At 43.9% G+C, this 19,046-nt stretch overlaps 1 protein-coding gene across 1 annotated transcript; it reads left to right on the plus strand.

The window, feature by feature from the left end:
- Positions 1-14: 14 nt before the first annotated feature.
- On the plus strand, positions 15-17,102 carry LOC119215495 (collagen alpha-1(XXVI) chain). The gene is made up of 13 exons (XM_037471782.2): positions 15-1,810; positions 1,985-2,107; positions 2,215-2,318; positions 10,679-10,740; positions 10,858-10,984; positions 11,619-11,699; positions 11,778-11,900; positions 14,065-14,108; positions 14,197-14,259; positions 14,687-14,722; positions 14,793-14,837; positions 14,913-14,997; positions 15,637-17,102. Exons 1-13 carry the CDS (start codon positions 1,635-1,637, stop codon positions 15,774-15,776), a joined length of 1,209 nt encoding a protein of 402 aa, XP_037327679.2. The 5' UTR covers positions 15-1,634; the 3' UTR covers positions 15,777-17,102.
- Positions 17,103-19,046: the final 1,944 nt, after the last annotated feature.

Raw genomic sequence — 19,046 nt, forward strand, 5'->3', positions numbered from 1 at the left:
CAAATGCCACAACACAACACGAACGCCGCAACACGAAAATACAAAAGCCACATCACAACCGCAAATGCCACAACGCAACACGAACGCCGCAACGCAACGCGAAAGCGAAAACGGAAGTAGCTGCCCACGGGAGCGAGCGTATTTTGGAGGAACGCCCACGGGAGCGAGCGTATTTTGGAGGAACGGAGCTGGAGGATGGCAGATCGTTCAAGAAGTAAGTGAAACATGATTCCTTACTTTAACTGTAGCCGCAAGGAATCATGTTTCACTTACTTCTTAAACAATCTGGCATCCTCCAGCTCCGTTGTTACGTGCCTACTGGTTTTTGAACCTACTGGTTTGGCTACGCGTTTAGATGTTATTAAGAGAGTAATCCTACTTGGGCAATGTGCTAGAAAACCTGACAGAACTATGTATTTCACGCTACGCCACCAAAAACCAGTTGTCTTGGCTCACCCTGAACCAAAAGATGTTCTTGCCACTGACGATTTGCAATTTCATGATAAGTAGTGAAATCAGTAGCGGCATTTGACAGCTCGGTTGGCCGACGGCGTAGCGCCGCCGTCTTATAAAGTTTTGCTATTTTGCTCGACTGCGAGTTCGAATCCAGGTTGTGGCGATCTTTTAATAAACGTATGTTCTTTTATTTATTTCTTTATACGTGGCAGTGATGTAGTGCTCACTTATACAATCATAACCGCTGCATTGGATATGGGATACATTTTGAACATTTTCAGAAATATGTTTGCGACTGTGTGACGGATCAGGTGACCGAGGCAGACAACATCTGCCGCTGTCGGGGCAAAACAAACACGCACGCGTAGCCAAACCAGTAGGTTCAAAAACCCAGTCGGCACGTAACACCGGAGCTGGAGGATGCCAGATCGTTTAAGAAGTAAGTGAAACATGATTCCTTGCGGCTACAGTTAAAGTAAGGAATCATGTTTCACTTACTTCTTAAACGATCTGCCATCCTCCAGCTCCGTTCCTCCAAAATACGCTCGCTCCCGTGGGCGTTCCTCCAAAATACGCTCGCTCCCGTGGGCAGCTACTTCCGTTTTCGCTTTCGCGTTGCGTTGCGGCGTTCGTGTTGCGTTGTGGCATTTGCGGTTGTGATGTGGCTTTTGTATTTTCGTGTTGCGGCGTTCGTGTTGTGTTGTGGCGTTTGCGGTTGTGTTGTTGCTTTTGTATTTGTCTGAACCTTCTCGGCCACCGTACAAAAGACACAAGAATAAGAGTTCAATGACCATGAGTTTCCTTCTGACCATCACAGGAAGACCGATATAAACCCTGAATGGTGGTTTGCGGTCCGACAGATGCACTTTTACGCACTCCATCTCCAGCCCTCACTCTGCGCTCCTTTTACGCACACTGGATATTTGACTCCTCGGCAAGATGTCAAACGTCAGAATACCGCATTATTCTATAGTGTGAGGCTCGGTGTCATTCATTTTGGGCTCTCGCGGGGGGCAGTTTGTTTCTCCTCCGCGTGCAGGCAAAATCACAAGCTCAACAATGGTTTCGGCGGGTTTTTTTTAGGTTTCCTCTCAACATAAACTTTTGTATAGGGATTTATAACTTCAGGATTAACTTGAGCATCGTCGGTATCTCCGTCAGGGATAAATCAAAGAGAGATGGTGGTCGTATCGTTCCTCTACGTGCTATGCACGTGGATAAGTTTCGTCTTTCCTTCGCATGGAACCGGCTTTGTTTATCACTTTCCAGGAATCACTTTGCAGCGACAGCGCATCGGATCGGAGCAGAGCGGCAGCACTGGACCGCCAGGTACCGGGTCCCGTACCCAACTCAGGTGAGCGACTGTTTGTGTATAACCACGATTATGTGTCTTTAGAACAAAAAAAATGCTGCCTGTCTTTTTATATTGTCACGTTTTTTTTTCACACCACTTGAATCAATGATGTTTTTGTTATATCTCTAACCGAATTATGAATGAGCATGGATTCTATTCGTGTTTGTACGATAGGAACTGGTGTCAGTATACCGTTTCCAGAACCGTGTCCTGTCAGGTACACAACGGGACAGAAACCAGCGTGCAGAGAGTGTTTCAGGGCTGCCGATGGCCCGGACCATGCGGCAAAGTCATCAGGTACCCTCGGAGTGCAGATACTCTTTAAAAAAAAAAAGTAAAAACTAGAAATTTAGATATTTGATGGTGTCCATGCGTTACATTGCAACGCCTGTGCCGTTGTGCAGTTACAGGACCCTGATCAGGCCGTCCTTCAAGCTCACCTACAAGCAAGTGACTGCTCTGGAGTGGAGATGCTGCCCAGGGTTTGTGGGAGAAGAGTGTCGAGAGGGTGAGTGTCTGAGTGTCTGATCGCTGCCTTTTCCCCCTCTTTCGCATGACATAAGGGCGAGTGTGGTCGGAGGCTCAGTCTTTCAAGAACTTAAATGAAAGCCATGTGTTTTACACAAACCCATCTGCCTTTTTAGATCTTTACCCACACCAATGCCTTGTTTTATGTTTGGCGGTGTCATTGGGTACAGCTTGCTAATCACGCCTCTATATGGTTGGGCTTTTGATACGTTCGTAAAGTTGTTCTGAATTACGATTGAAAGCCTGATTTGGATTATTTTTGGGAGCACGTGCAGTAAAACAGTTGAAAGGGATGCTCTGCCCTATTGTTTTTGTCCTTTTACAGCCATGCAATTTGACACTTTTGTGTCTTAAAGGAGATTCAGAAACCCGGATGGTCTCATTCTGCACCTCTTCTTTCTTTGTATGTGCGTATGTTCTATCTGCTGTAGACGGCACAGAAGCCGTTTTCTGTCTCTCTGAATATCATCGTGCCAATGATATCAAAAGCTCAGAGGAATGTCCAAGCAGAGCAGCTTGTAAACTTGGAGCTGGTCTTAATGTCATGATGGGCACCTCTGGTCTTGGATGCCACAGACTGCAGATTCTCAGCCCAGCAACGACACCCCAGTCAGTCTGGAGAAACAACAAGGAGGGAGGATCTAATGTTGTTTTCTGCTATCACGACCACACGGAAAAACATGTTTCCCCATATTGTGTTTGAAACTTTGTGGAGTGCAGTAAAACGATGCATGGTGCAGTAAAACGATGCTTGGTGCAGTAAAAAGATGCATGGTGCTGCATGGGCTTTGTTCGAGATATTGAAAATGCTGGTGAGGTATTTTAGCGGTTTTGATTTAACGGTCAAGCAATGCAGCAATTTGTGTGCCGTTGAAGAACTCTGGCCTGGCCAGTTCACATTTGTCCAAGATTAACAGTTACCTCAATGAGAAAGTTTAGTTTTTTCTGTCATTATTACCACACCTTTTTCCATTTTGCCCCTTTGTTTCTCTTGGAGGGCCAATATTTACCACAAGAAAAGAATACACACATTAATACAACTGGAAAAAAAACACAGACAAAGACTTTGGAAACCATTATATGCTACATAGGCTGTGGATATTATTCCACACAAAGATAAACACGTACCCTACATCCACCAAGTATGTACTGCCAGAGATCATGGTTCAGATGAGACTAAAGTGGTTGCAGTAGTGTGAAGCAGCAATCTCGCTGTTTATTTAACGTTTGCTGAAATGGTTTTGCAAGTTCTAATGGCTATGGAGAAGGAGCGAAATTGCCTCCATATGGAGAGACCGAACAGAAGGTCGCATTCGACTCGACGAGGAGACCTGAAAGAGAGGGGCTGATGTCACAGACAGTCTGCTTCACATTGAGGAGAGGAGGCAGAGCTGGCAGTGGGTCCGGGTTCAGGAAAGAGACGACACCGAGGGGAGAAAGTTAGGACCAGTGCACGAGAAACAACAAAGTGTTAGAATTGGCAGTGCAGAAACAGCTGTGCAGCAGGAGAAGGGAATAAGACGGGAAGAGTAAAAGCAAAGTGAAATGCATTGGGCAGTGTTTCTGTCCCACAAGGCTGCAGCTGCTTCAAGCTGCCCAGACAGCGGCAAAGCAGAGGGCCGGTTCTGTGGGAAAGTGGCCCCACTGAGATAAATGAGCATGACCCTCCTCCACCAGCTCTCTGTAACGTACGTGACTGTGCCCGGATCAGACGACAGCTCCAATGGGGTAGGGGAGGGGGGCTGGTCCTCCTCACATAGATTAACCTCTGCACAACAACAAAAAAGTAATTAATGAAGGTCAGGGATACCTTGGCAGTAATGGTTGATAACACCGCCGAGTGAGCTTTTTAAAATGATGCCCCAGCTTTGTATTCAATGGTTCAAAGAGCTTCTAGGTTGGTCGTTTTCAGTACATTTCACCCTCTTGACTTTGATTACCGGACAGTTGTTACTGACGAACACAGTTTTTTATTTCAACTGTCTTCAAAAAAATCTTTGTTTCTTTCTTGTTGAGAGTTTCATGAGAAGTCCCTGCTCCTGGGGAAGAAAGAATATGGTAGTAGAAACTCTTCATACATTCAAAAGTTGTTAATAATAATAATAACACAATAACAAGATATAACATGTCAGTTAACAGGTTTTGTTGCCTTTGGACTGCTAGCGGTTCCCCCTTCATGCTAAGCTAAGCTAATCTGTGGTTGAGTCATATTAACTGCACAGACTCAAGTGGAATCAATCTTCTCGTTTAAAATATTGACTTTTTTCTTAAATAGTGGACAATTTTTCATTATACATCCATCCCTGTTGTCTTTATGTCACTCACTAAATTGTACATGCAGCTCTGCAAAAGGCTTCTGCAGTGGGGGATTTGAGCCAGCTGTTTTATCAGAGTGAGAGAGGACAGCCTTAACCAATGAAGATGACATCACCTCTGGCCTTAGTTGGATGTGGTTTTGGCTCCACTTCAGAGGCCCCCGAGGCCCCCTGAGACGTAAAGACAAGGCACGTGAAGAGGGCTGTGGAGTCAAAGTGAAGTCTGCTGAGGAGGAGCTTGTTTCTCTCACCTCTGCACACACTCCGGTTCCAAAAACTCTGAGTTATTTTCTGCCTCGCTTAGTATTTTCGTTCCTTCAATTATTCATTTTAAAAATGTCCTTTTATGATGGAGGCCATGTTTTAGTTTGCTGTGATGTAAGAAGGGCATTATTTAAAGGCCAAATCTGTACTGGTATCATTCACACCTTATCATGTTTTGTTGGGTTTAGGATTCAAGTTTCCTGTCTCTTCCCTGAAAATAACCCCAAATGGAGGCTTCCTAGTTTTAACAATGTAAAGAGTGTAAATGATTATCCAATTAAACTCAACGGAAAAATAATTGCTCCATTAACTGAGAAAATAATGATTACAATAACCCTTTAACCTTTAAGCATGCATGAATATTTTAAAGCAATGCTGGCATTTGACGTAAAAAGGCAAGTATTTTCGCTGCTGCCTTCACAGGTCCTCAAAAGTGTCCACTGCATTAGCATGTGCCTCCTGTTTTGTCCATACACCAAACACTCTGTGATATCACAGAGCTCGCGGCCGGACTGCTGAGGCCGAGCTGTGTTTGCTAATGGAAAGTGGCTGTTTTCAGAATACATTTTGTTGACATCCGGAGCCGTCAATGTTGTTGACAGTCGTGTTTGTGCTGGCTGCGCGCAGTGCATCTCAAGATTTACATTCTGCTTTCAGCAGAGTTGTGCTAACACATGACGGCATGGAACACATTTGGGAGAAATGTGCTCATAATTTCCCTGCAGTTGGCCCCTTACAATCCCCCCCCCCCCCCCCCCCTGCTCCCATCACAGCAGCACCCATCTGCACACATGTTCGTATTAACAATTGGGATTGTGGGCAACGTCTGCGCGTGAGGGAGCTTCACCCGGGACCTCCTTGGGATGAGAGCGGTACAGCTTTAGAGACAATGCAAAAGCTCTGGAAAAGAGCTTTAAAGTTCAATGCTGTGTGTGACATCGCAGAATCGTATGTGAGGGATTCGACATGCCTTTAGTTAAAGAAGTGAAAAGGTAGCTGAAGGTTGGGATGTTAAATTATACTCATTTTGAAATGCCGAAGCTTTAATGTTGCTTGAGTGACTGTTTTCCCGTCGCAGCTGAGACGAGGAGGGATTGTGTTAAACCCCACCATTGCCGGGATTATCTACAACACTAGCTTGAAACCTTGTGATTTGTTCCACTTTTCCATTTTACCGTCTACTCTCATCTCTTTTGTTCATTTGCCCTTGCTTTTTCCTGCCATTGCTGGGCTCGTTATCTCCTATAGTCCCTGCTGCTTTCCACTTATCTAACTTCCTATGTCCTTTAGATCTGCCGCTCTCCTCTCCTTTGAGTGATGTGATAAAACAGAACCGTGTCCCACATGTGCTCCTCCACACTGCAACCTCTGCAGAGTGAAGATATGACTGATGTCTCTGTTACATCCCCGACTGAGCTCAGATGAAGGTCAAACGCTGCCCTTTGACCCGCTGGGGGGGCTATGGGATAGCTCAGCTGTTCCTAGTTCTGCCCTGATATGCCTGATGGATGGCGCCTTGTTCATGCTCCTTCTGTAGTTTCTCATTTCTGTCATGGGCCTATCCTTGGTTTTCCTTCATCCATTTGTCCCCCTATCCTTCTGACTGCAACTCCACGCATCTGTTTATTTGAAGTGAAGCAGGTAAAGTTCTTGGATTCTGGAAATAGTTTTACTAAGGTTAAGCAAAACCATGTGTCCATGAAGGTTAATGTGTATATTTGCAGGTCTTTGCTGTCTCTAGACAGGCCAGGAGCCCTGCCTGTTAATGAATGAAGATGTTTAGATCTCATATTTGCTTCTTTTTTTTAAACAAGAGTGTGAGTCTAAGCGCTGTAACATGCTCTTAATGACTATGCAGGTATATGACCATGGTAAACCAATTGAACATTTCCCTACTCCCTAAACACAAAGTCCAGCTGAGACTTAAGGAAATGTCATCAGTTCTTGACCTGACAAATGCATTGGATGGAAAGTGTGCAATTTGATGACAATTCATCCATTAGATATTGGAACCATATGAAAAGTCAGGACATCTCCAAAGTCCGTGAGATTCATCAACCTCGGATCAACGATGTTTAAAACAGATTTCATGACACAAATATTTCTTCCATTTCATCAGACACCGCCGCATCTGAAGTGTGTTTCCCTTATATCAGCCGATCACCGCCTTCCTTCACCAGATTCCCACAGCATGGTCTCATCGCATGATGATGACTGTATGTCTGTGCACCGCCATGGCCGTCCATCTCCATCTGTGACTGATGTGTAGCCAGTGGTTCCATTATTTAGTGATTGACTGTATCTTGTTTGTGCACAAGACAATGGCGCCATGCGTCAAATTGAACGGGTAATTCCATTTGTTTCCAAATACTTCTTAGTCTCTGAATTCTCCGATGCTTCAGTTTTAAGAAATGCTGCGTGACCTGTCAGCTGGCCTCATGGTGAAACTGTCCTCTGCCGTCCACGGCGGTCAAAGTGAGTGAGTGATTTAGTGAGTGAGAGAATGTATGATTGTAGGAGTGTGTGGCTGTCTGTGCCATGTGTGTGTGTGTGTGTGTGTGTGTGTGTGTGTGTGTGTGTGTGTGTGTGTGTGTGTGTGTGTGTTCTGTGACAGCAATAGCTGACCATTTGTTGGCTGGGGCCGACAAACAACAGGCTTCTGGGACACAGCCAGTTCTTGGAGGCTGACTGTGGTCCACAGACACACACACACACACACACACACACACACACACAGACACAGCTCACAGACCGGGCACACATTTGTCTGTGTATATTGGGGACGTGACAGCAACTCTTCAGATGGTCCAGAAGATGTTTCAATACATTACCCTTCTGTGCTGCTCACTAATGCAGACAGAGTGTTTAGTTCCAATGAAAAAGACTGTTCACAGCTGTGTGCGTCATGGTTTATTTTGTGATTTACTGTCAGTATACGTGTGTGTGAGTGTGTGTGTGTGGGTGTGTGTGTTTCTTTGGAGAGAAAACTGTGAGAAACTTTGTGAGATTTCTTTGATCCTCATCCAGGCCTAATGTAGGAAATGTAGCTGTCTCAACAGATGATGCCCCCAGTCTGACTTACACTCCTGCCAAATGATCCTGTGCTGTCTTGTACTGTAGATCATTCATCAAACAAGTCAATGTTTTTACAGTTTGCTGAGATGAATTATGCTCTTTGTTTTAGTTTGATCTTTGTATTAAGATCAATGTTCCAAGAGATTTTAATCTATTTGACACTCTTGAGCTTTGCCTGGAGGTCTGCTATAATCTCTCTTTTTTCATTGCCATATTTAACGATTATCTCACAAGAATAATGTCAGCTTTCTTTCTGTATCATGTTATCCATTATTACTTTTACATTTTACATGGTGTAGTTACCAAAAAATCTCATCTAATCTGACTTTTGTTGAAAACATTCCATTTTATTTTGTGTCTGTGGTCACTCTAATAATTTTCACTTCTATTGTGATATAACATTAGTTATGCCTTTTATGTCAAAAACAAAATATTTAAATTGACAATTCAAGTTTTGGCATAATATTCAGTGATTTTCCAATAGCATCAGGCAAGATGTCACAAGTTCAACCTGCTCAAACTTACAAATCCTTCCTTCCAATCTCTTCAGCAGAAAAAGTTGCCAATTATCTCTGTTTATTTGGCTTCACTAAAGACAACACAATTCACAATCTTTCCCATGAGCTGAGAGCAATTCAAGAAAAATAAGCCCGTCTTATGTCGCCATGGTATAATTGTGGATCCAAACAGATTATAGCTGCAGTATCGTTATAAACAGCAGCCCAAGCTTAGCTGAAGTTTGGTTTTCGTAACCCTAATTAAACTTCAACTGCGGACTCAGGAATCCCGTCCGCTACCCAAAACCAAGACAAAAAGAAAGGAAAACACAGTTGTTTTGCTCTGTTTCATATTTTTGGTAGAGTGACTCAGTTATGGTGTTTTCTTGTTGTGTGTTTGTATGAAATATCGTGTGAAGGCTGGTTTTATTTCTGGCACTTGAGGATCAACCATGTTAGCTCATTACCAGTGAACGTAGCGTAGCCTCACAAAGCATAAACACATTGTGAAAAAGCTACCAGACAGGATGTATTGCACGTGAAAAAAAGCTACATTTTCACAATCACTCTTTCCAAATACATTTAAATGGTTCTCTGAAGTTTGCTGAAAGGTTAAGTGAGTACAAACAAAAAGAAGACTAAGAGTGCACAGCTATGCCAGTGGTCCTGTGAGGCGCAACTTAAGCATCAGTACGCTAACATTTACAATGCTAACACGCTGATATATAGTAGGCACGGAGAACCTGTGTGTCAGGGTGATTCATCTTCTGGGTACCATGAATAGCTGCTCCAATTTCCCTGAAAGAATTGTTTAGGTATTTAATGGATTAACTCACATGTCAACCAAATAAAAGCGCCAATAAAAGTATATATAGAACCAAAATCTTCAGGATTCATCCTCTGGTAACTATGACAAGTTTGTGCAAAATTCACTGAATAGTTGTTGAGATATTTCAGCCTGAATCACAATGCTGGATCTCACAGACATACATATATATATAAATATATTTGTATTTATATTCTATATCAGAGAACGCGTGTGTCAGAGGGTGGAGACTTCTTCTGGGCTGATGACGAACAACTGGAGGCCTATCAACTCATCGCTCCTCTCACGTTGTGGTGCACACGATTGCCCTCAATCATGCTCTTGTGTTGTGTGCGGCTTTTGTGCCCTTTGGTGTAGTCGCTGGAGAAACCTCAGTACAGTCAGTCACAACAAACTCATTTTGTACTCAAGGGCTTTCGCTATTTGTGTTGATACATCCTAAGGAATGTGTTTTGGGGTGAAGCTGTTGTTTCCTTTCGTTGCTGCGCTCCAGGGCAAGATTGGAGATTGTGTTTGAAACAAGGCGAGAACACACACCCTCGCAGACTGATACACCACTGGACTGGATGTACATGTAGACACACACACATCCATACAGACCCAATGTACAGACGTTCCCTCTGTCCTACTTCAGTGAAGCAGAAAGCTCCTGCCATTAGCGTGCTGTGTTTCGCGGTCAGAGACTCTGATTAAGGCAAACCGGAGCCGTTCGGGTCATTTTTGTTGCAAGTTATTTATGAGCACCAGTTGTTCCTCGTTCTGGGTTTCCCTGCTATGGCCACAATGTGGGTGGGTCCTGTCTGTGGGACTGACAGCTGACATTCCAGACGTCTTATGAGCCTTAGACCAGTGGAAGGCTCACATTTAGAGCAAATAGTGTGTTTTTCTATAAACACAAAATGTGTTTTGGATTTTAAATCACAGCTCGAGTACAGGATACAAACTTGCAGCCAAGAGAGAAATGTTTAGGTCTTTGTGGTAGCTAGAAAGGATTAATTTCGCAGTGTGAAAAAAAGTGTTTAAAACAGACTAAAGAATATACGGAAAGTGTAACTGAGAAACACCAATTTCAATCAGGCATATACAATATATATATATATATACACACAATACGTACGCACGTGTTAACCAGGTTTGATTATGACAGAGACCAAGAGACTTGCATGTGCGGCCTGATAATCTTTATTGCGTGAGTGAGTGACATGATTCAAAGAGGAAGGCATATTAGATCTCTGCGTCCAGTTTGATTGGTTCTTTTGGGTTTCTGATGCTGCCAGAATGAAGGGATGAAGGAGACAAGGCTAGAAAGAGTATCAAGGATGTAAAGGAAACTAAACTGATCCTCATCTCCTTCTTTTCACAGAGTGCTTGAACTGCACCAGTTTCACAGACATGAACAGCCGAATAAATGCCATCGAATCAAAGGTAACAAGGATCACCCCAGTCCTACGAATTATCTGAAGAGATTATAACATTTGGACACAAATGACTTTGTACACCCTCGAGTTTTAATGCACCTGAACTCTTCCCCCGTGGTTCCAGATGAAGCTTTTAGGAGAGGGACACGCGTCGCTCCCCACAGCCGGCAGTTTGTCAGAAGGCTCAACGGACAACGAGGTGGTCGCTCCCCAACCCACCCCGATTGGACCGCCATCACACCCGCCACCAGGTGACCATCAACCACGAGAGACGCGCTTTCCAAAAGACGTGGGGTGGAGATGTTGAAGAAACGTTCTCATGGCTTCAAGAAAAAACAAGAAAAAACAGCACAAAGCTGAATTGTTCTTGCGGTAATTGCAGTGTCGATGTGTTGGGATAGGATTATAGGAATAGTTTTCTGCTATTTTGGAATGAAGTGCTGCACATAAGGCGATTTACACCCATTCATCATGTTAAATGATGGAAATATGGGATCTGTGATTTATCTGGAAAGTGGTGCTACTTTGACACAACGATTATGAGACTAAATGTGTCTTTTCCGGCCCCCAGTTACACAGATTAAACGGGTTGATACGTTCATTTCTTGTGCTGCTGTGGCTTGATGGTTGTTTTCTAAAATAGATTACACATTTTATTCATTTTCCTCCTATTTATTTTAGCAACTAATATTTTGGTGAGATGTGAAAGTGGTCCCCGATTAATGAAATGAGGCTGAGATATCTTGACTCTAAAAAAAACACATTTTCAAACATTCAAGTCAATAGTGCCTTTTTTTGTCTTCTTTCGAACCCCACACCTAAAGTTTATTTTTTTATGAGCTTTCCTCTTGTTGTCTGACTGTCTCTGTTTTTTTGGTCCTCCAGGGCCGATGGGACCACCAGGACTTCCAGGTTCTGCTGGACCTCCGGGTCCGGCTGGAAGAGAAGGCCTCCCAGGACCCACCGGTAAAATACCTGTCTGATCCATTTCCCTGATTCAACATGATTGATTGATTGTGTTTTGTGTTGTGCCTTGGTGCTCAGGTCCAAAGGGGGACAGGGGTCTAGCAGGAGAAATAGGACTCCCCGGCCCACCTGGCCAACCGGGTCCTCCGGGACCGGGCTCCTCTCCTGTACAAGAGCGCGGTGACGTTTTTCACAATCAAGGTTAGCAGACTATTTTAGACTCCAATTCCCTCATTTACAGTAACTTTGGGTGGACTTTTCCCAGAAGGCCTTGAATAAGAACATAATAGAAGTTGATCCTACACACATGGTGGAATTCTGACACAAAAACAATTGTAAAACCATTCATGCATTCAGTTTTTTGGTTCGGTCCGAGTTGATGCCAAAACCACAGGTCTATTTTGATGAATCATGTGCTTTGAAACACTCACGTTTATCTCGTGCTTTCTATTCACTCTGTTGTCTTTGCAATCACTGTGTCAGGCAGAACACAAACCCAGGCCAGATGGGTTGGCATGTATGGACATCGTTTTAAAAAGGGGCACAGGTGGACGCACAGAGCACATTGTAGTTTTAACCAAGTGTTTAAGTGAGCAATACGTGTCTGTAGCTTTCAGCATAATGGAGAGAGTATTGTTCCTCTGCTGTCAACACCTGGTTTAGATTTGGTTTAATACTTTCCGTGTGTGTTGCTTCCTCTGAGCCACTGTTTACAGCACCCCCAGTTAACACCATCCCTGACAATGGAGCCAAATACCAAATGTGAGCTAAATCATTTGCACGGAACCAGCTCAGGTTTTTTTTTTTTTTTAAAGACAAAATGAATGGGAAAGTATAAATTAAGACATTTTTCATTCACTTTAATACCGCTTTGCCTCCACTGTCTACATCTCAGAAATACATACAGTGTTGAAGATGAAAATGATTGATTTCTCATTTGAAATTTTAACTTGTCATATCCATTAAACAACAAATGTTCTAACGCTCACGTTTCAAACCTCGGTCCCACCACAGGGAGGCAGCAGAAGTCCGCGCTATAATCATTACCTCATGGAGACTCCTGGCTCCGATTAGGCCTTTGGCTGCGTCTGCCTCCCCGAGCCCAGAACTGTGTTTGCGGGTCTGGAACTATGTCGATTTGGGTCTGTGGGACTGTCTAAGCCGAGGGGGGGCCAACTGGCTGTAAATCAGGCCTAATTTGTTAGCTGTCGGCACAACAGTCTGCGTTTGGGGGAACAGGCCGCGGCCCAGAGCCAAAATCTGGGCTAGCTGTGAACGGAGGAGGAGATTGTCTGCCACTCATGTGGAGTTTCTCGGGGAGGCAGCCAGGCTCGAGAAGACTGTAACATTAGAAAATTAGTTCCAGAGGGAAATCTGCTCCTTCTTAGACCCGTTCTGTGGGCTGCAGCCATAATGTAACAACGCTGTCTCAACACGGGGGGGGGAGGAGGGGGGGACTGACCCTCAGCATATGCTCAAGTGGAGAGGAAGTGTGGTGTGGTTGAAAACTAAACGTACACCTGGTAGCACACTTTAAAACGTCCTACATGCTGAGAACAAGGCACAACTTCCACAACCTAGATCATGTCCGTGGCTTTACTGCTCCTTTAGATCTACCAGCTGTTCCTGTCGATCACTGTCGCGCTGGATTTAATCCTGTTGGTGAAACTCTTTAGTTTGACCTGTGACCCTTGGGTGTCTGAAGGATCCCACCCGCGAGGTAACAGTCATGGCCAGGAAATATACATCGATACAAAATAAATCTGTAACCGCAGCTGAGGCTGATCTTATATCCATGAGTGACAACATTTGGTTTTGCACGCTTTCTATTCCTATTTCTACATCTGCCAGGAAACTGTTCACAATATTGATATTCAATCAATCTACTTCATGCTATCGGCTTTGTCTGTGGAGATAAAGACTTCAGTGTTAAACTAGTTTTAATGTGTCCTTAACCCCAAAGGACAATATTGACAAGCTAATGTATATGAGAATACAGCAGAAGACTTCTTTGGTTACAATGACAATAATTTCGATCAGGTATTAATGTGTATAGCAACAAAGAGGTAATTGTATGAATTGAACTGTGCCTTGCATCTTTAAATAAAACACTGTTACAAGCAGATAAATACGTGACTTTGTTGTGCAAAAACATTGTTACAGCCACTTAAATTAAGTAAAGAAATCACTGGGGTTCACTGTTTATTTAGCAAAACCTGACAAATTTATCTCCAAGCAGCTTACAATTAAACTAAATGAAGCTGTGTTAAATGTACTGGACTTAATGCAGACATCTCACAACAGTGACACTTTTGACACTGATCTTCTTCACGTGTTTTTGTGAATGTCGCTGCACGGCCTCCAGGACTGAGAGGACCCGCAGGATTACCAGGCCTGCCAGGGCGAGATGTGAGTATCTGAATCTGTTGAGGAATAAACAATATGAATGTATGACTGGCAATTTTTAATACACACCTATCTGTTCTGACAACATAAGGGCGAGGAGGGCGTCCGAGGCACGCCTGGAGATCCCGGGCGCAAAGGAGATCCGGGAGAGAGGGTGAGTCTTGTGTTATTAGATTTGCAGGTCGGCTGAACGTGTTTTAGTTTGACAAACCATCCAAAAAGTTTTGGTCCTATGTTTTGTAAATGGTCTCAGCTGCAATGCAATCTCCAATACATTAAAGGCGAACAAGCTTTTCTTCAAAGACTCACTCCGAGCTGTGACTAATCCTCTTCTCTCGGCCTCCCCTTCCCGTCCAAGGCCGGGCCTCGCTAATCAGGGCTGCCATGTCGGGTTCCCTCTTTTATCCGCTTCTCTAGAGGGCCCCGGGTCTTTAAACTTGATCCCCTTCCTCTCTATCGAGATTTAAGATTGGAGATCTGCTGAAGAGGTGGATTAGCACAGAGGGACATAGAATGCAGGCCGGGGAAATGTGTGAGCGAGCCGCAGTCCTAATTGTTTCTCTCTGTTCTTTTTCTACCAGGGCACACCAGGTGTAGCGGGCGAACGGGGCCTACCTGTAAGTATGAGGTCCTTGCATCCCGCAAATTTCTACACACAGATTATTCCACTCTGTTTTTTTTTTACAGGGAGCATCCGGGCCAAAAGGAGAGCCAGGAGAAGGCTTGATTGAGGTAGGAGACGTCCATCTGTTTTCTCTTTCTATACTCATCTGAAATATTGTCCGAAACTCTGGTGGTGTTATCCAGGGTGAGGCTGTGCAGCAGCTCAGGGAGGCCCTGAAGATCCTGGCCGAGAGGGTCCTGATCCTGGAACACATGATCGGCGTTCATGGTGAGCAGGAAAACATGGATTGAGGAAAATGTTTATTCAGGTCTCATCTTGGGAAAGTATGCTCAATCGTTTCGTGGCAAAGAAGTAGATGAGAACATTGATGCCACGCTCAGGTTTAAGGCTACAGCCAGCAGCTATGGCCATGGCTAGCTTAGCTTACAGAAACAGCTAGCCTGATCTACTAAGATCGGATGTGGAGTTGTTCAATCTAAGCGTATGAATGACAAACCTGGCGTTTGTTTTGTAGGTTGTGTGATGGACTATTTCTTAGCTCTGAGCAGTTGCCAGGCAACTGGGAGGTCACCACTCCCCGGCAAGATGTAGTTTGCCACATAAATGTTGCTTTTACTCGTTATTTTTTCCAACGGATCGATCACACAAGATTTATTGTGTTAAGTAGAGACATAAAGTTGCTGGTAGGAGGATTTTGTTACTTTTAGACAGAGAGCCGGGTTAACTGTTTCCTCTTATCTCCAGTTTGCTGGCTGTAGCTTCGAGGATGTGACATCTGAGTGGTATTAGTTGACTCATCTAACTCTGCGGAAAACTTTGGTGTACTTCTGCAAATGTCCAATTATTTCTATACAGCCGGATTTGAAGAAGAATGTGTTTTTTTTCTGTCTTTTCTGTCTTACACAGAGACCACTGAAGGGTCTGGATTTGGCAGCATTTCGGACCCCCTGTCTTTCTCTTCCATAAAGACCAAGCGCCTTCAACCCGTTCAAAACATTCTTCAAGCTCCAGTAATGGGGGAGAGACAAAGACAAGCTCCCCTTTAAGGGGACATTAGCCTAATGTCGTATTTATGTGTTTGATTGTGACGGATGTGGCAAATTTTGCCTGACTGGACAAACACCTTTTTGTTTATATCATGTTTCTCATCATATCTTTTATTGTATGGCCTATTATTGCCTTTTAATAGGTGTAAACAAAGAGATGTTGAGCTTTTTATCCATATGAGAGGCTTTATCGAGTCTAGCTGTGTGCTTTTAGTCTACATAACCTTGTATAATATTTTACCATAAAATGTAATATCCTAAAATGTTATGAGGGCTTTGGCATCATTCATTCCTCAGATAACAGACTGCCCAGTAACTACGTCAGTCTCCTTGGCTGACGTTGCAAAGGTCTGCAATGTGAGTTCCCAAGAGCTGGACCCCAAATATAACATTTGTGTCAAACACATTCTTGTATCGACCTCCGGGTTCATCTCGTGTTGGCCTGTCGACCGTGTTTCTTCTTTGCTCCTCTTTCGGTCTCTGCTTGATCGGCCTTGTTAAAACTGAGGTAAAACATGACCGGCTGCCAAGAATATCTGCTTAAAATAAAGTTTGGTAAAATAGCATCTGGGGAGAGCACATCTGGAAAGAGGAGAGGCTTAAGCAGTTAAGTTTTTGGCCCGGAAATGGCGAACCCTGCACAGCTCCAGTGCACCTTTATGCGCTCGGCTGATGGAGCCCCAAACAGGATTACGTTGACTTCTTCATAAACTGCCTCTGAGCTTTGTCTCCAAGCTGATGTGATTATTGTACAATATGTCTCTGAGCGAGAGATGTGTTGGTCTCTGAACAAAGCTTGGACCGTTCCCGTTATCTCCATTACAAGGTTCATCTTCGAGGAATTTGGGAGCTTAGCTCATTTGTTATCTTGATGAAAAGTTGGGTGGAAAGATTGAACCACTTTCCTGTATGTATGCAACATGAATCCAGAGCCGAGTAGCATGTGAGCACAAAGACTGGAAACAAAGGGTAAACAATAGTCAAACTACCAGCACCCTGAAGCTCACCAAGGAATATCAGATATCATCTGTATAAACACTAAACACAACACGCTTCTGAACAATAATCTGTGTTCTCGACTATTTATTTGCTGAGTGTAGTTGCCAGGTAACCAGGTGTTAAGACTGTCAACGAATTAGATGGAAAAAGTCACATCTAAATAAAATACAACATTAACACTAGTGAGCCAATTAAACAATGTTTTAAGGAAGGTTAGTGGGTGTCTGGTTCCGCTTGTTTATTAACATTTTGAACACTATTACATTATTATATATTTTGTATGTATTATTTTGAGGGGGGAAACATCTGCTCTGTTTCTGTGAATTAAAGAAATACTTCAAAATCCAATGAGACGCTTTGATTTACTTCTTGATTGGAAGCAAACGTGTCCCTTCTGTTTTATTTTAGTTTGGATTTGAGATATTGTGAGCTACGCTTGTCTTTAAGTAATATAGATTTTATTGTTTTTTGATATTTTGCACTTCAGGATCATACAGTTGTTCAGACATGAAGCCTCAGCCACAGGATCACTTGAACCAGTGTGCTTCATGGAAATAAGATGATGCATCTGAAATCCATCCAGACTGGCTCCCAGTGAAGAAGGAGACAATCAGACAATTGTGCCTGAGTTGCCATCATGTTTGAACGAGACAGACAGGACATCTCCAGCTCTCCAGTATGTGACAGCTTCCCCCTGATTTCCAGGGATCAGAATACAGAGCAGATTTTTTTCTGTTCACTCAGCACGATGAACATTTTTTTTTTTCTCTCTCAGCTGTTTCCCCGTTTCCCGTATGTGTGCAAAGTTAAACTTACCATCTGTCACTGCAACCAAAGACACATGAGAGGGTTATTGATTCGCAATCCAAGCGAGAAAGCAAACCAGAATGTGAAACTTTTACCTCAGCCATTATTACCTGAAAGTATCTGCATCTGTTGTTTTTCAGACCAATTATCAAATGTTATAGCGTCTACCTTGTTAGATGCTGTTTTGGGTGTCTTAAAGCAGATATTTATCTGTTATAATTATTGATGTGAGATTAAAGTCACAGCAACAAAGGGATTGATTTCCAAGTCACCTCCTTGCTGCACATAATTACATCTACAATGTTCACCACATCCTCACAGCGTGGGGAGACCATTTACAGGCAGGAGCTTCTGACTCTTCTTGTCCTCCTTTCCCTCTTGGTCTCTGTCCTCTCCCCTAGTTTCTGTCGTCAAGGTTACCAGTGACATCCACAGGGAAGTTTATCAACATGTGCAATTTACCTGCGAGCAAACAGGTAACGTTTTTTCTTTGCACTTCTCTTTTTTTATCTGTCTTGTGATGATGTGAGCTGTCGGGTTTGCGGAGAGAGAGGGATCCCACGTGATATTACATGTACAGACGAATACAGAGCTGGCTTTTGCCATTTCAATTAGTTCATCAGAACAGGGAGATAAGTGTGGTTATGTATCATTGTCAAATAATCCACTCCGGCCTCTTTACGCACCCTTTCATCTGTGCTTTGCCTGCCTGTTTCTGTCTTACCACCAACCCCCCCCTCCCCCTCCCCCTCCTCCTCCCCTGTCTCTCCCCTCTTGTTTTTCCTGTCTACTGAACAGAGACATGCTGATATGAGGCCCGCTCGCACGGCCACAAGGGAACAAGTCTCTGGTGCTTTTGATCAGCTGCAAGATCAGACGTGTCCACGGCTCCCCCGTGTACACTCCAGTGACTGATCATGCAGCATAATGGGTAGGCACAGGCAAACCAAAGACGTACACCCACACATGTTCGCTCTGCAGATCGCACAAGCATGAGCACACACACACAATCACACGCAAACATACATACAAACACGCACATGTGTTGGCACTGCTCACAGTGGGGTGGCTTGTTTACTGGACACAAGAGAGAGAGAGAGAGAGAAAGAGAGAGAGAGAGAGAGAGATGGTGTGTGTGATTTCCCCTTTCTTGCCCTCTTTTTTTTTGCCTTTGACAGTAAGATGGATGATTGCAATCACAGGAGCCATCAGTGAGACAGAGCGGAGGTCTATGGGGCAGTGAGACACAGCCATGGGAAACCAGCCGTCAGATTACTGCGCCCCGCTGCCATGGGAACACTGCACTGTTTATTTGTCTGTGGGTTTTTGTTGTTTCATATGCATCCCCCTCTCTGTGCGGGCCCGTTGATGTACAGAGCATGGAAGTTTCATTATAAAATATGTGTAGGCTGTGGGAGGGACGGAGACGGGGGAGTGTTCAGGTTTTATAACGTTGTAGGCCTG

The sequence above is a fragment of the Pungitius pungitius genome, chromosome 3 (genome assembly GCF_949316345.1).
Source record: "Pungitius pungitius chromosome 3, fPunPun2.1, whole genome shotgun sequence".
NCBI lineage: Eukaryota > Metazoa > Chordata > Actinopteri > Perciformes > Gasterosteidae > Pungitius > Pungitius pungitius.

What these genes read in the sequence shown, in the direction of transcription:
- LOC119215495 (XM_037471782.2), top strand. Translation starts at nt 1,635, where the DNA reads ATGGTGGTCGTATCGTTCCTCTACGTGCTATGCACGTGGATAAGTTTC. An exon ending in GGGTCCCGTACCCAACTCAG is followed by an intron (nt 1,811 to 1,984) that starts GTGAGCGACTGT and finishes TTTGTACGATAG; the next exon opens with GAACTGGTGTCAGTATACCG. An exon ending in CAGGCCTGCCAGGGCGAGAT is followed by an intron (nt 14,109 to 14,196) that starts GTGAGTATCTGA and finishes TGACAACATAAG; the next exon opens with GGCGAGGAGGGCGTCCGAGG.